The sequence below is a fragment of the Nansenia antarctica genome, assembly GCF_963989245.1.
Source record: "Nansenia antarctica genome assembly, chromosome: 4".
Taxonomy (NCBI): domain Eukaryota; kingdom Metazoa; phylum Chordata; class Actinopteri; order Argentiniformes; family Microstomatidae; genus Nansenia; species Nansenia antarctica.
In genome coordinates this window covers 46812241-46828828 of record NC_137689.1, presented here as the reverse complement: position 1 = coordinate 46828828, position 16588 = coordinate 46812241, and the positions used below count along the sequence as shown (strand labels likewise).

The 16588-nt window shown below is 46.7% G+C and overlaps 1 protein-coding gene across 1 annotated transcript in view; it reads right to left on the bottom strand.

The window, feature by feature from the left end:
- Positions 1 to 16588, bottom strand: part of mast4 (microtubule associated serine/threonine kinase family member 4) — a gene marked incomplete at its 3' end in the record, with an annotated part of 102878 nt that overhangs the window by 16513 nt on the left and 69777 nt on the right. The window contains exons 5-13 of the mRNA XM_080529380.1: positions 9265 to 9353; positions 6524 to 6593; positions 6139 to 6159; positions 5142 to 5220; positions 4186 to 4340; positions 3157 to 3232; positions 1661 to 1870; positions 1157 to 1258; positions 301 to 433 (exon numbers count right to left, since the gene is read on the bottom strand). Of these exons, the coding sequence (XP_080385506.1) occupies positions 301 to 433; positions 1157 to 1258; positions 1661 to 1870; positions 3157 to 3232; positions 4186 to 4340; positions 5142 to 5220; positions 6139 to 6159; positions 6524 to 6593; positions 9265 to 9353 (935 nt within the window). The remainder of the gene's footprint in view (positions 1 to 300; positions 434 to 1156; positions 1259 to 1660; positions 1871 to 3156; positions 3233 to 4185; positions 4341 to 5141; positions 5221 to 6138; positions 6160 to 6523; positions 6594 to 9264; positions 9354 to 16588) is intronic.

The following is a 16588-nucleotide window of genomic DNA, read 5'->3' as shown; positions in this document are numbered from 1 at the left end:
ATATCAGTCCATACTTTTATGGCTTTTACGGCATTTTTCTGGTCAGATGCCGAACTGCGTTTCGTTGTCTCTTTCATTGTCAATGACAATTAAATTGAATCTGAATCAGATTGGGCAAAATTATGATAACAGGGATTATCAGCAGAGGACAAGTACTGTATCAGGGAGTGGTGCATCAGTCTCTTATTTATTTATTTATTTATTCGAAACAGGTGAGAGTTCTAGTGATGTTTGGTTGATGAGTGCTGATGACTGTCTGCCGGAGTGTTGTGAAGTGATGGAGACGAGGGTGTCCGGTACCTTCCAGAGGGTCGCGTGTGAGGCCCAGCTGGCTGATGATGTAGCGGGGGATGTCCGTCTTGATGCCCTGGCCCTCCTTGGCGTGGCCCTCGGCAGCCTCCAGCAGGTGGTAGAACTCCTCCGGATCAAACTCCTGGGGGCACCCCGCACAGGCGCACACACACACACACACACACACACACACACACACACACACACACACACACACACACACACACACAGGCACACACACAGACACACACAGACACACACAGCTCTTCATTTGACTTCAACAGCCTTTGCACTACTGCTGTTTACAAATACTACCTTTGCACATATTTTTTCACATACTTTTTGATATAGCCTATTTATACATCTGTATAGACCATGCTGTACATAGCTACCTTAACTGTGCATAGCTTACTACTATCCTCTCCTGTACATACCTGTATAGATTTGCCATACTGTACCTATCACTATCAATATCATGTTTTATATCACTATTTGCACTTCTGGTTAGATGCTAAAATGCATTTCATTGTCTGGTACTTGCACTCTGCAATGACAATAAAGTTGAATCTAATCTAAACATGTGTTTACTGTTAAGGGCCATTTATTTGTGATTGTGATGTTGGAAATCTGCATGTGAAGATGTTGGTGATCAAGACGAGGTGTAGGAGGGGCAACATTTATAGACTGGGGGTCCTGCACTACTTTACATAACATGACAGGAAGTCTTTGAGCCCCAGAAAATCTGTAAATATAACAAATTATTATTATTATTAGTGTCCCCCATGACTGACAATTCAAAACCACACAACGACTAAATGAAACCATGTTACCGTGGTTACGGGCGTGGCAGAGAGGCGGGACATACCAGACACTCCAGGAGCCGTGCGGGCCGCGCGATGACGATGAGGATCTTCTTCACCAGCTCTTTGATGAAGGTCACCTCCACGCTCTCCGACCTCTCGGTGGACTACACACCGACGACACCAAGAAGAACAAGAACACAGGCCGTCAAACGTGTCACATGGAACTGTGAGCTCCTCCGACGGGAGCTTCGCGACGGGATCAGGGAGAACCAGGGGAGTCAGGGGAGAAGACCGCTTAATCCTCTTCAATAACCAGGTCGTTACGGCGAAGACTCTCTGTGACTTAACTTTGCCGAATGTTGAAATAAACGTATTCACGCTCGGGAATGAAAAGCAGAGAGGTCGAGAGGAAGCTATAGTTCACAGGTTCAATTCTATATCAGATCAAAAGAGACTTAAGACTTCCGAAAGAAATCATTATTCCTGAGATGCTGGGTGTGAAAAAAAAAAAAAAAAAAAGACACTCAGCCGTCAAGATTTGGATCCGAAATTGAATCTGAACTCACCTCCTGAAAGAGCTTCTCCATCTTGTCCGTGAGCTCGCAGAAGTAGCGGGAGGTGATGAGGCCCAGGCGACTCTTCTCCAGGCAGTCGCGGGCCAGCTCGATGATCTGGTAGTGGGCGAAGCCCAGCACGCCGTCCCCCAGGGGGAGGACGCTCTCCGGGGAGCTGATGCGGATGATCTCCTGGATCCTCTCCTCCATCTGGGCTGTGGCCTGGAGGACACCCAGAGAGGGGAGGGGGCGGTCAGGTACACCCAGAGAGGGGAGGGGGTGGTCAGGTAGACCCAGAGAGGGGAGGGGGTGGTCAGGTAGACCCAGAGAGGAGAGGGGGTGGTCAGGTAGACACAGAGAGGGGAGGGGGTGGTCAGATAGACCCAGAGAGGGGAGGGGGTGGTCAGGTAGACACAGAGAGGGGAGGTGGTGGTCAGGTAGACACAGAGAGACGAGGGGGTGGTCAGATAGACACAGAGAGACGAGGGGGTGGTCAGGTAGACCCAGAGAGGGGAGGGGGTGGTCAGGTAGACCCAGAGAGGGGAGGGGGTGGTCAGATAGACACAGAGAGGGGAGGAGGTGGTCAGGTAGACACAGAGAGGGGAGGGGGTGGTCAGATAGACACAGAGAGGGGAGGGGGTGGTCAGGTAGACACAGAGAGGGGAGGGGGTGGTCAGGTAGACCCAGAGAGGGGAGGAGGTGGTCAGATAGACACAGAGAGGGGAGGGGGTGGTCAGGTAGACACAGAGAGGGGAGGAGGTGGTCAGATAGACACAGAGAGGGGAGGGGGTGGTCAGGTAGACCCAGAGAGGGGAGGAGGTGGTCAGATATACACAGAGAGGGGAGGGGGTGGTCAGGTAGACCCAGAGAGGGGAGGGGGTGGTCAGGTAGACCCAGAGAGGGGAGGGGGTGGTCAGATAGACACAGAGAGGGGAGGGGGTGGTCAGGTAGACACAGAGAGGGGAGGGGGTGGTCAGATAGACCCAGAGAGGGGAGGGGGTGGTCAGGTAGACACAGAGAGGGGAGGGGGTGGTCAGATAGACACAGAGAGGGGAGGGGGTGGTCAGGTAGACACAGAGAGGGGAGGGGGTGGTCAGGTAGACACAGAGAGGGGAGGAGGTGGTCAGGTAGACACAGAGAGGGGAGGAGGTGGTCAGGTAGACACAGAGAGGGGAGGGGGTGGTCAGATAGACACAGAGAGGGGAGGGGGTGGTCAGGTAGACACAGAGAGGGGAGGGGGTGGTCAGATAGACACAGAGAGGGGAGGGGGTGGTCAGGTAGACACAGAGAGACGAGGGGGTGGTCAGGTAGACACAGAGAGGGGAGGGGGTGGTCAGATAGACACAGAGAGGGGAGGGGGTGGTCAGATAGACACAGAGAGGGGAGGGGGTGGTCAGGTAGACACAGAGAGGGGAGGGGGTGGTCAGGTAGACACAGAGAGGGGAGGGGGTGGTCAGGTAGACATGGTCAGAGGAGGCTCTGGCGTCCTGGTCGTTCTGCACCCTCACCTTGGGGAAGCGTTCCTTGTAGACATGGTTCATCATAATGATCTCATTGTCACAGCAGGACGGGGACCTTCCAGGACTGGAAACACACACAGACAAATGACGGACTTTATGCTACACTATGACAGTTGATGAATACACTTGCTATTGTATATTTTTTTTTTGTATGGCACTTTTATTTTATTTTTGTGTACTAGTCCATTTAAGCCTTATGGAACGAGAAGCCGTGGTATATCGTGGATATCGGCACAGCTAGCGGGGTGGTTAGGCACGACGTGAAGCGGAGTGCAGTTACACCCCCTAGCTGTGCCGATATCCATGATATACAACGGCTTCGAGTTCCAGCTTTTATACAACGGTTACCACATTTATCTATCAATATTTCACAGAAGAAAGACAAGACAAACTTTTAATTAATGTATTTTAATGGAACTATGTTTTATTGTAAGTGTATTCATCCGCTGAACAGTTGTTTATCGGTTGCTAAGCAACGGTAATAATGTCACTTCGATAACGGTAATTTATACAAACGCGGAGTAATATGAAAAGATGTGTCAACATTCCATTTAACCGTGCGTATATCATGGATATCGGCACGGCTGGAACGCAAACTGACCAATAGAGACAATGGACCGGATCTATCCGTTGTATAAGAGGGCTTATACAACAGTTAGTTCCGACCAAGTAATTTGATTGGACAAGAGGCACTCCATGAGTGCTGGTATACAGTATAACAGCACTGGGACTTTTAACTATATGTATCACTCCGCCGCACAGATGTTCTACTAAATGACCGTTAATTAGACTACATGTTTGTGTTCAGGTTACTAGGCAACAGTCCATTTGAAGTTCAGTTGCGGAACTATTTTTTCTTTATTTTTATGATTAAATAAACAAACAAATCGTAATCTTCGGTACTCGGCCTGCGGCCTCGTATCTACGACCAAATCACAGCTGTGCTGATATTCAGTATAACACACTCCCTCTCGTGTGATATTGCTTAATTACGGAATGCGAGTGTTCCCTGAGTACCTGAGACTGCGTGAGCGCGGCCGCATGGGCGTGGCTCTTCGGCGGTCGTCTGCGGAGATGCTCTCGGTGCAGAAGTGCTTGGAGAGGAAGTGCAGCTCGTCAGGGGTGGGCTGGTAGGGCAGCTGGTGGAGCTTCTCCTGTGATGAACAGGATGACTGGAAATGAAATGAATATACATTGAACAAGAAAAGAAAAGAAAAAACAAAGAGAGGCTGACGCTTTGCTGTGGATTCTTTTTTGCCGTCTCATCAACGTGAGCGTTCCGTATTAAATACCTACGGTACATTTTATCAGCTAGAATTGGTTGTACTCATAAAACATGTGTGTGTGTGTGTGTGTGTGTGTGAACACACTGCCCGTTACTTTGGGAGTGATATCCTTACTCGGCTTGTGTGTGTGTGTGTGTGTGCATGCGTGTATTGAACAGCAGTGTCTTGTCAGATTGTTTGCTTGGACCACAGCGAGAGCTGGCCAGTATTTGGGTGTCAACAAGTGATCACATTTCCTCTTAGTGTGATTTGACTCCGTCAGTAAACAAAGCGGCAGAGACCGGTGTGAGTGTGTGTGTGTGTGTGTGTGGGGGGGGAGGACTGGCACTGTGTCAAGGGCATGTTTACTCCTCAACAAATCTGTCCCCCAGAGCCAGCGTCTGGTGCATGAGTCAGAGCGGGGAGACACTCACAGGAGCGCCGGTTCACTACGGCAGACAGAGAGACCTCACTAGAAGAGACCTGCTGGTCGTCCAGAGTAATGACATAGCCTGTCGACAACACGGTGTGGACTTCCAAACGTTTATTTTGATGTTTTAATGAATACGATGTCATTTTGACGTCTCCACAGTGGATTAACCATGGATTTCTTTCCGCAGTACATTTCAACGTGTTATGGTTTAACCAACACCGTTCAGTTGACGTAGCCTGTGGGTTGCTAAGAGAGCGCGGTAGTGAGGCACGTACAGAGACAGTGGAGCTCGGCGTGTTGGTTCCATAGCCAGACGAGGGGAGGGAGGCCAGGGACCAGCGGCGACCATCAGTCCTGCACACACAGACACACAGCCTTCAGTACCAATCTGAGCAATCAGTAGGAAGAGATAAGAATCACCATAATTACCTTTGAATGCTATTCAGAACTCAAATCGTGACGTTAGAATTATAAGGTTCTATCTCGATTTTTGTCAAAATTTTGTTTTTTACATACTCTGATCCATTAGGTGTTTATTAATGCCTGTGTGGTGTTATTTTAAAATGTTTAAATGTTTTAGTTAGTAATTAATAAAATACACACAAAAAACAGGGAAAGAACCGTATAATTCTAAGCTCAGGAAATATCAGTTTGAGTATGAATAAATGATGAAGCCTCTTATTTAGCCACAGCTTTCATTGAAAATATGCAAAACAAATTTTTGGAAAGGCCTACATTTAAAAATAAATGTAAAAAAAATCTATAATAATGCATCTAAAGGTTGACAATCAATGGTGCCCTGTGCAATGCTGATCAATGGTAAGGTCATGAGACCTGTGCAATGCTGATCAATGGTGAGGTCATAGGTCATGAGACCTGGAGCTTTCAGGATGAAGAATGGAATGAATGCTGCTTTCCACGAGCCTGACCAAGCAGTGTCATTGACCTCTGCTCCCCACCACCCACACCTAGTCTCTGCTACCCACCACCCACACCTAGACCTCTGCTACCCACCACCCACACCTAGCTCTGCTACCCACCACCCACACCTAGTGTACATATGACATGTATTCTGGGTACTAACCATAGACACTGAACAGAGACAGTATGAGGAACAATATGAAGGGTTGGATGGAAGGCGAGAACCAAGTCAAAACAATGACATCCTCCGAGCCAATGTGTAAACCGTGGATGTGTAACGTGCTAGGGATGCATGAGTTACAGGATGAAGAGACACAGGAGTGGGCAAATGGGGGCCCAACATGAATTTACCTGTCTGCTCTGTGGCAATGACTGTGAATCATAACAAAAAAAACAATGTACATTGAATAAAATCATGTTTGAAGGTAGATGAAAACAACGATTGAGGCTATTTGTGGAAACAAGGAGACAGGCTCTTGACAAGCTAAACTATGTTTGGGAAGTCTTGACTTCCTGAGATGCGAAAAGGTGAGAAACTGAACTCTTGAGCATGCTGTTGCTGTTGATGTAAATGTCAGGACATTTTTTCAAAAGAACACGTATCTGACAAGTCTGCACAAGTCTCCTTGTTCTGTAAAAAATAAGTGCGTTGTCACTGAGAGTTTTGATTGTTGTAATCAGAGGTGATTGTTTGCTGATGACGTTACAGTGAGTTTCTCATCCGTTTCCTTCTTACCTGCGTGCAAAGGAGAAGTGGGCTGAGGCACTAGGAGAGAAGTTTCTGGGGCTGTCTTGAGGGCTTGTTCCTGTAGTAAAAAAAAATTAAAAAAAGGAACGACAAAAGATTAGACGGAAAAAGAGAAAATACTCTTTTAATTAATTAATTTAATTAATTAATTTACATCCCCCAAAATATTGGAAATACAGTACAGGACTGCAATAATAATACAATGGTATAAAATTAACGCCACTGGTCTACCTCTTATCTCTCTATCTTAATCTTGAAAAACTGCCATGGTCCAATAAAATGTAGTCCAATAAATGTACTTAGATTTATCAAGAGACATTTCACTAGAAATGCCAAACAAATAAACTACACCGACTTAATTGGTCTAATAATTGGTCTAATATAAACAAAAACCATGAGCATGAGTGAAGACATCTGACAGCAACAGACAATTTTATTACGGTCCATATGGCAATAATAATTTGGGTGTTGGGCTTAACGGAGGCCTTACATGAGCCGGAAGCTAGCGCACACTCATCTCCTACCAGAAAATGATCTTTCCATCCCTCCATCCATATGGGCACCAACCACTTATTACCCAGGACCCCACTGTTTTGTGGGATAGCTCCAGGCTATTGAACACATCAAACGGCAGGGATTTCCCCAAAGGCAGCAATTAGGCCTTGTGTTCCCTCACCGATAAGGTAAAAACCAACCGTTGGTCCAACGTTAATTAGAGATAATTACCTCCATTGCCAACGGGGGGAGTAAACAGTTAATTAACCAAGGGCATCGATGGCACCCCCTGTGACGATAAAGAGACGACATCTCCATACGAGGGGAACAATGGTGCACCCAGAAAAGGCTTGTTAGATAGTGATGAATGCCATCTGTTTGACTGTCCTGTTATTTAAATCACATCTGATAACAGGAGATAAGTAATCACCTGCTCTGAGGGTTAGAACACATCTGAGGTGAAGGCTTACCGTACTCAAGATCACCCAGACAGAGGTCAAGCCCATTCTCAGAGATGAAGAACATACTAACTAATAGAAAACAAACGGACACTTAATTATTCTTATGGATCATACTGCTTTTGAGAAAAACTGACAATGCATTGTGAGCAGAAGTACAGTAGATGTAGCCCCAGCACTGGGCATGGTTCACCTTAGCCTACATCCTGTAGTCCATTTTGAACAAAAAAAGCCCTAAATGAACATAATGCAACACAATTCTCAACAAAAGGAATAATGACTATTGGGAACATTAAACCAGTGAACACAATGAAAAAAAGTACACTGGGGTAACTGTGCACCCTATCGTGACCCAGAATACCATCCAATACCATTCAAATCATCGGAAACCAAAACACCACAAAGGCAAACGTTTAAGACCTTAACAAAGGCTCCTAACGACGTGCTCTTACCTAGAGTACCTGCGTTACGCCTGAACCACCCAGCTGACTCTTCCCATAGCTCGCTAAAGCTATTAGCATGAGAATGGCTCTGGGAGTTCATCCTGAGGCCTGAGCTCTCTCTCTCTCTGTGTGTGAGTCTCTCTGTGTGTGAGGTTAAAAGACTGACTGACTGCGCAGACCGCTGGCCCTTATCGCTGCTCGTTGTGTCAGGAAATAAAACGCCCAGCGGTGAATGAAGTCTCCCCCTCCCTGTGCACTTCCTTCCTGCGGGCCTCCACTTCCGACTCCATCACAATCGCAATCACTGGCTTTTGCGCGGCTCAATAGACCATAGCGTTCTCACCAGATTTCGTTGTGACAAAGGCGGTAGCTCAAATGTTGACAATAAAGCCTGCTTTATACTCCTTTGTTTTTGCCTTCCACGGTATAGCAGACCCCATGATTACTACTGGAACTGTGATGCACAGTTGTGTTGTTTTCCTGCTTCAGTATCGTCACAATATACTTACAGTATCTACCATTTCTCATCTAATAATAATTATAAATAAATAATTGTTTTTATTGCCATCCAATCAACTTGTCAGTCGATAGTTGGAATTTGGTATTTTATGCTCTAGGCAAGGGGTTGGCCATAGACGGCGACCCTGGAGCAATTAGGGGTTTAATGCCTTGCTCAGAGGCACTTCGACACGTGGCCCGCCGTGATTCGAACCGCTGCGAGCTGCCGACTTTTTGCGATCATTAGACGCCGGCTCTACTGGTTGAGCTACGTAGCCAACCCTCCACTCTAGAACTTGCAGTAATACTGTATAAAACACCATTGATGGATACCACTGGTAATACAGTAATACTGTATAAAACACCATTGATGGATACCACTGGTAATACAGTAATACTGTATAAAACACCATTGATGGATACCACTGGCAATAGTGATGTTAAAAGGTCTACAGAGAGACAGAGGAGGATCTTGTGGGTAGTGAATGAATCATAAACAGATTGCACTTCAGACATTTTTTTCCAGACAGCTTCATTTACCACAGACAATGGCCTGCATTCAACACAGAGAGCTCTGTCAATAAGAGTCTCTCTCTCTCTCTGCATGCAACCACATTCACTGGGGCACCACTCACCTCAAAACAGATGTCTGTACAGAATAAAGACAATACCAAGTGGTTTCTCTCACACACACACACACGCACACGCGCACACGCACACGCACACGCACACGCACACGCACACGCACACACACACACACACACACACACACACACACACACACACACACACACACACACACACACACACACACACACACACACACACACATTACCTGTATGTGATGAGAGGGGGGAGTGAGGTCGTGGAAGCACCGAAGACTGACCACTTCCTATTAGGCTTTTTCTGTTGCTGGTCCTGCAGCTGAGAAAACGCAGACAATAACATTAGACAGGTGCAGTCAGTCAGACAGACAATAACATTAGACAGGTTCAGTCAGTCAGACAGTCAGTCAGACAATAACATTAGACAGGTCCAGTCAGTCAGACAGTCAGCCAGACAATAACATTAGATAGGTCCAGTCAGTCAGACAGTCAGTCAGCCAGACACTGTTTTATTGCTGTGTAAAATAGACCAGATCTAATCACCTACTTAAATAAGTGATTCTTTATTACCAATAATGAAGTGATACTGTACATCAAATACAGCTACAATGTCAAACATATAAAGATCTTTAGTACAAGGGCATGACAATGCAACTGCATGAGAGTTGCATCATGACAGTGTTATTGTTCACACTGCATTTCTATTATTATTACTCCCAAATATTACCCGTACAGAAGTCTGCACCTCTACCTAACAATGAGGCCCTGGTTGCTCCTTGGCCAATGTGAGCCAGAAGGCATAGTCAGTTCACCATCATAACCCCCCCCCCCCAACCAGCCCATAACCACCAGACATAGTCAGTTCACCATCATAACCCCCCCCCAACCAGCCCACAACCACCAGACATAGTCAGTTCACCACCATAACCCCCCCAACCAGCCACAACCACCAGACATAGTCAGTTCACCATCATAACCCCCCCCAGCCAGCCCACAACTACCAGTCAGTTCACCCCCCCCCCCCCCCAACCAGCCCACAACCACCAGACATAGTCAGTTCACCATCATAACCCCCCCCCCCAGCCAGCCCACAACCACCAGGCCCTCTTTCCAACATGAGTAACTGATTAATAATGATAATAGCCCTCATTATGTCTCCTGCCTGGCAGAGGATGCCACTTCTCTGTGGATTATTAAACACGTTGACAAGACTTGATTCTACAAAGACTTGACTTACGGGGAGGAATCTAAAAATACAGCACAGCAAGCAGTGAGGCTGTTTAACAAACAGGGATTTTTGTTCAGGCAAAATAAAACCAAGTAGATACGAGTGCATTTATGAAAGCGCATATGAAATGAACACCATAAAACACACATTCGTGCTTACTCACTCCAGACTAATCCAGTGGTGAACGGTGCCAAAATGGAAAGTGTCCAAGTGTCCAAGCCACACATGATCTGAATCATTTAACTATACATATTAATACAAAGACACATATTCTGACTGTAATATATATATATATATTAATCGAGGAACAATTTGACAGCAAAACCGCTTGATAGCGCATCATGTTGCCGTTCATTAACAACATGTTGTTGTTCGTTTTTATTTGACCAACATACCGTCCTCTGGATCTCTTCCACGACCTGAACCACTTATTGTTGCCAGCACACTGCATCCCAATCACCGGAGGGCCTCTTTCAAAAGATCAACTCATCAATTTGTGCACTAATTTCCCCGTTCCCCATTCAAACCCATGGTAGGCAATCATGTCTCAGGAAGAGCTGAAGGGCAAGAGTAGCGTAGTTCTAATGACACGCTTACTGCTGACAAGTCAGATCCTCTTAGTCACCAGGCTTAGAGAAGACAGTGGCACAACAGTGGCACAACAGTGGCCTTCGTTTTGACACTCTTACTTCTATTGGTGTTTGTCATTGTAATAGGTGATGACTTTGATATTGGTCACCATATCAGAGGGGTTGTAAGTGACTCATGAGATGGGGGATTGGAATCACGACAGGGGAGTCGACCGGTTTACACAGGAAAGGTTTAGAAATACAAATAAACCCAGTGACTCAAGGACATGTTTAATCTCTGGGAAAAATTACGGCACATACTATTTAATCAAAAGAACAGCTTCAATACCCGTGTTAAACTGCAGTATAGGTCCCAGACTGGAAATACGTCAGAATAAAAAAAACAAAAAAAACATGAATTCACTGCAAGGTCAGACCTCAATGACTTGAATTACATAACTAGCTCAGAGAGCCTGGTCATTTCACACAGATCGCCAAACTGTTATTACAGCATATTTCATACCAACATAAACATTGACACATTCTGTTTCTTGCGGTATTTTAGCATGGAAGCTGGGCTTTGAAAGAGAGCACACAGCGCAGTGTGCCGCATGGTTAGAGGAGAAGAGGACAGACTTGTTTCTGAGAGGCAGAGATACTGTAGTAGAGACACTATAGCGTGTGTGTGTGTGTGTGTGTGTGTGTGTGTCCCAGGTGCAGATGCAGGTATTTTCCGCCTGGCTGCGAATGGTGTCAGTGATCATAGAGCCCATCACACACACTCTACGGCTGTCTGTAAGCTCTATGGCAGGGAGACAGGTGACATTGGCGAGCCCTTGATGCTCTGGTTCTAATGCTGTCACAATGAAGAGCCACAGCCATGGGAGGAACTGGAGGCTTTCATGAGGTATTCACATTGTTCACCCCTCCCGCCACTGAACACTGTTCATCTTCCTTCTCATGATTTTTCAACACACTGGGAATCATATCTCTTGTTGGAGACGGGCCTTGCTCCTGCTGGATGACAGTGCAATTAGCAGTCAGTATAATGACCAATCTAATGCTTAACAGACTCTATTCATCCTCAAATCGCCAAGAAATTGAGTAGAAGGAGAAGGAGAAGGAGGAGGAGGAGGAGGAGGAGGAGGAGGAGGAGGAGGAGAAGGAGAAGGAGAAGGAGAAGGAGGAGGAGAAGGAGAAGGAGAAGGAGAAGGAGAAGGAGAAGGAGAAGGAGAAGGAGAAGGAGAAGGAGAAGGAGAAGGAGAAGGAGAAGGAGAAACTTACAGTTTCTGTAAGTAGAAGACTTCTGTTAGTAGAAGAAAAAGAAAAAACTCCATCAGAAGCTGAGAGATCATGGTTGTCATGGCTCCAGAGTGCACTCAGAATAACAACTGTCTGACAGGGAAAGAGAGGCACATACTCTCGTTAAGGCTGTGTTTTTGGTAGGGAACACTCTGAATACCGTAGGTTATTAACCATTACTAATGTGAAGAGGTCGTTTCCAGCTTGTTTGAATGTGAGAATATCTCAATGAGAGTCAACTGAATTATGTATTATGGCGATGCTGTTGATGAAATTAAAAATGTGCATTTAAGTGAACACATAACCATATGTTGCTCAGTAGAATCCCACATATGCTTGCCAAAAAAGGTTTGGGTTGTGGGGGCTGAGTTTATGGAATACTGAACTGTCCTCCAAAAACAATTGAATCTCAGCTACACTAAACTGGAACTGAATTGCCTTCACAGAGCAAACTGTGTGACACTTACAGAGGACAGACAGGACGTCTTGCATAGTGCAAATCAATGCATTTGTTATACAGTAGTTTACTCATGTGCAACAGAAGCTGGGATGGAGTAACCTTTATAAAAAGGTGATGACTTGTTCCGTGGATGTCCTTAACTGTAAAGTGAGAAGGAATTCGAAAACCCAAACTCTTATAAATGACCATTCTGTATCATTGCGTCAGACAGGAATAGTTAAGGCACAGGAGATTGAGTGGCTGTGCATGGACGTTGCCGGTCTAAAAATCATCAACGTCTACAAACCTCCAGTCTCGCGAATCACACCAGTGTGTCTACCAGTGTTCCCCCATCCCTGTATCTATGCTGGTGACTTCAATTGCCAGCATGAAGACTGGGGCTACCGTACCAACTCACCCGACGGAGAGAACCTGGCTGTCTGGGCAGCTAATAACAGCCTGGCCCTGTTGTACGACCCCAAGGGCGCAGCCAGCTTCCGCTCCGGTCGCTGGAACACTGGGACGAACCCTGACCTGGCATTCGCGAGTGCCAGCGCTGACAACCGGCTCCCTGATAGACGTGTGCTAGGAAATTTCCCGAGGTCTCAACATCGACCCTCACTGATAACAACGGCCAAACTCATGAACCTTGTTCCGAGTGAGCCAGTGAAACGGTGGAACTTCCGAAAGGCCGACTGGAAACGCTTCCGCCTCCTTCCCAACAAATCCACAAGGCACCTCCCATCGCCTAACTCTAACAACGTGGATGAGGCGTACCGGGACTTCTGCGGCATGTTAGTGAAAGCGGCAAAAAAATCCATCCCACGCGGACGTCGCATTAGCTACAAACCGTGTTGGGATGAGGATTGTGAGAAGCTCCACTGTGCCTTCCTCCAGGCCCCTGCAGGAGCTGAGTCGGACAGGCTCGCAACAGCCTTGCTGTCAAGACTCAGCCGTAAAAGACAGGAGCGCTGGGAGGAGGCTATTGACTCCATCGACTTCTCGCACTCCAGCCGTAAGGCATGGAGTATCATGAAAAATCTCACTGGTAGGTCCAGACACTCCCCTCGTCACTGCCCCATCTCTGCAAATAAAATCGCATCACAATTTGTGAAAAGTGGGTCATACGAGGGCAAAGACCGCGAGTCGTCTCGACTTGTGGCAAAAGAAGTGTCAGACCTCTGGAGGGCCCCAACACCTAGCAGTGACTTCATCTCCGGTGAATTCACCCCGGAGGAGTTCGCTGCTGCCCTCCAGCATCTAAAGCCAGGGAAAGCTCCGGGGCCTGATTCCATCTGCTCGGAGCTTATTCTCCATGCCGCACCCGCCTTGAAGTCCTGGCTGAGAGCGTTCCTCACTTCCTGTTTGCGCCAACTCAAGATCCCCAAAATCTGGCGAAGAGCCCTAGTTGTTGCGATCCCAAAACCGAATAAGCCTGAAGGGGACCCTAAGAGTTACCGTCCCATCTCTCTGTTATGCATCCCCTTCAAGATCCTCGAGCGTCTCATCTACGCCCGCATCGAACCAATTGTCGACCCGCTGCTCCCACGTGGCGACTGGTTGGCTCGGGCTGGGGCGCCGGCGCAAGGACCTTGCGCACGGCAGCCCTAGCCCTCGTTTATTCAACTAGTGAATACTGCGCCCCAGTATGGTGTCACAGTGCCCACACCCGCCTCATCGACTCGCCTATAAACGAAGCCTTGCGCATTGTGACAGGATGCCTGCGTCCTACCCCTGTGGACAACCTTCCCATCCTAGCAGGCATCCAGCCCGCAGGCCTCCGCCGCATGGGAGCCAAAGCACATCTCGCCTGCCGGGCCGTGGAGCTTAATAACCATCTGCTCCATGATGGGCTCACTATAACAGCGGAGCCCTCCCGGCGTCTCAAGTCGAGACACCCATTTGTGCCTGCCGCACAGGATCTCAGGCAGCAATGCAGAGATCTTAACATCCATCAGTGCGGCAGGATGGGTGGATTATATGTGGCGCGCGGAGTGGGAGGCAAACACCTCCAAACTCCGCGACCACATCCCAGTCGCCGGCCCTGAGCCCCTCAGGATTAGGGCTGGGTATCGCCACTGATTTCCCAAAACGTTTCGATTCCGATTCACAGCTCCCGATTCGATTCGATTCACGATTCGATTCGATTCGATTTAGTTACAATATCAATTTTCCTTGAATATGAAGAGATTCTCAGAACTAATGCTATAAATGGTTCAAGGAACCCTATAACATGTAGCATTGTTAAACATATCAATGTTTTTTTTTTTTACAAGAATTACAAGAATTTACTCCAAAGCAGTTACATGAATGTACTTCTTATTGGAACATAAATTAACATCATTGACCTACATTTTGCTAAATCAGACACGACAAAAAGTGCTTTTTAACGTGCTTTACTGCAGCCAGTGTAAATAAAGGGGCTACAAACATAGCCTATCGGTAAACAAGACATCACATATCCCTCAGGACTGTCTCAAATAGCTTATTTGCATAATATATATATATATATATATATATATATATATATACAAAATAAAAATGTGCAAAACTCAAACGAAAATAGTGCAATAGATTTGGGGTATTTTGGGGAACAAAAAAACACATTGTAAACCATAATGTCCATGAAACTAAAGCCCTTCATTACTGCTTTCTCACTTTTTGGAGATTGGAAGATTTTATTCAGGAATAAACATAATTGGAAAATCAATGATTATTAAAATACTGTAGTATACAGTAACAATAAGTTAGTGGAAACACCACAAATCTACGGAACCACTTATTGAGGCATCACCCTGATGTGAAACATGGAAAAGAGGATCCGAAACAAGCCTCGCTGATGAAGTGGCAAGTGATTGTCAGGTACGAGTCCATTGCTCTGGATGTCCAGCTGTCACACATTATGGCAACTCTCTCTGCTGGCTGGAGTGAAGTTGCGATGTCACGTTTCACCTGCGCGGACATGTCTGGGACTATCACTTCACTCAACTGTTTGCGTGTCGGTAACACGTAGCGTGGTTCTAGTACAATGACGACGCTGTAGTAATTTGTTGGGCACGCGGAGAATTTGATTGTAATTTGCAACCAAACGTCTTTATCAGCAAGGCTTGTTTCGGATCCGCTTTTCCATGTTTCACGTCAGGGTGATGCCTCAATAAGTGGTTCCGTAGATTTGTGGTGTTTCCACTAAATTTAACCTCCACTGCGCACAGCTTGCATATGGCTTTGCTTTTGTCCTGCTCATCTCTATCGTCATCATTTTTACATCCAAAATGCACCCAGACATCTGCCTTTAAGCCTGGTCGTTGCGTGAGATATGATACATTCTTGTAGCGCGAGATCTGGCCACGAGATCTCGTTGCTGGTTGAAGCTGCAAGCCAAAAAAATAAAAAAATAAAATAAAATAATGAAAGATCGATCTCGGGATTTATGAATCGATAATCGCTCATTCAATGAAGATCGATTCAGAATCGGGAAATCGATTTTTTGAACCCAGCCCTACTCAGGATGGACTTGCCAAGGCTATCCTGGGTGAGGCTCAATCGTCTTCGGATCGGCGTCGGGCGTTTCCGCTCATCAATGCACAGATGGGGCTTGGCCCCAAATGCGTCGTGCGAGTGTGGAGCAGAGGACCAAACCGCAGACCATGTTATCCTGGATTGCCCGGTGTACCACCCACCCAACGGGATGCATGGTCTGTCGGTATTAGATGACGAGACAATGACGTGGCTTCTGGAGGGGTGTCCAGAAATATAGCCCGGGTGAGCCCCTCAACCAGGTCTCGGGGTGGTAAAAGGGTAGCCCCTCGGCCCCAAGCCTGGTGGAGTGGAGAGGAAAACAACTACCCATACACCGAAGAAGAAGGCACAGGAATCAATTAAGAGATGAAATAGATCGGCCTAATGCACGTAGGTTTTGGTGTGACGCTACCCTCATCCCGATGTGTGTAGCCAACGGAATCACATTGGATCTGAAGTTCCTGCCAACCTTAAGCTCCTTATAGCTGCTGTTCTAC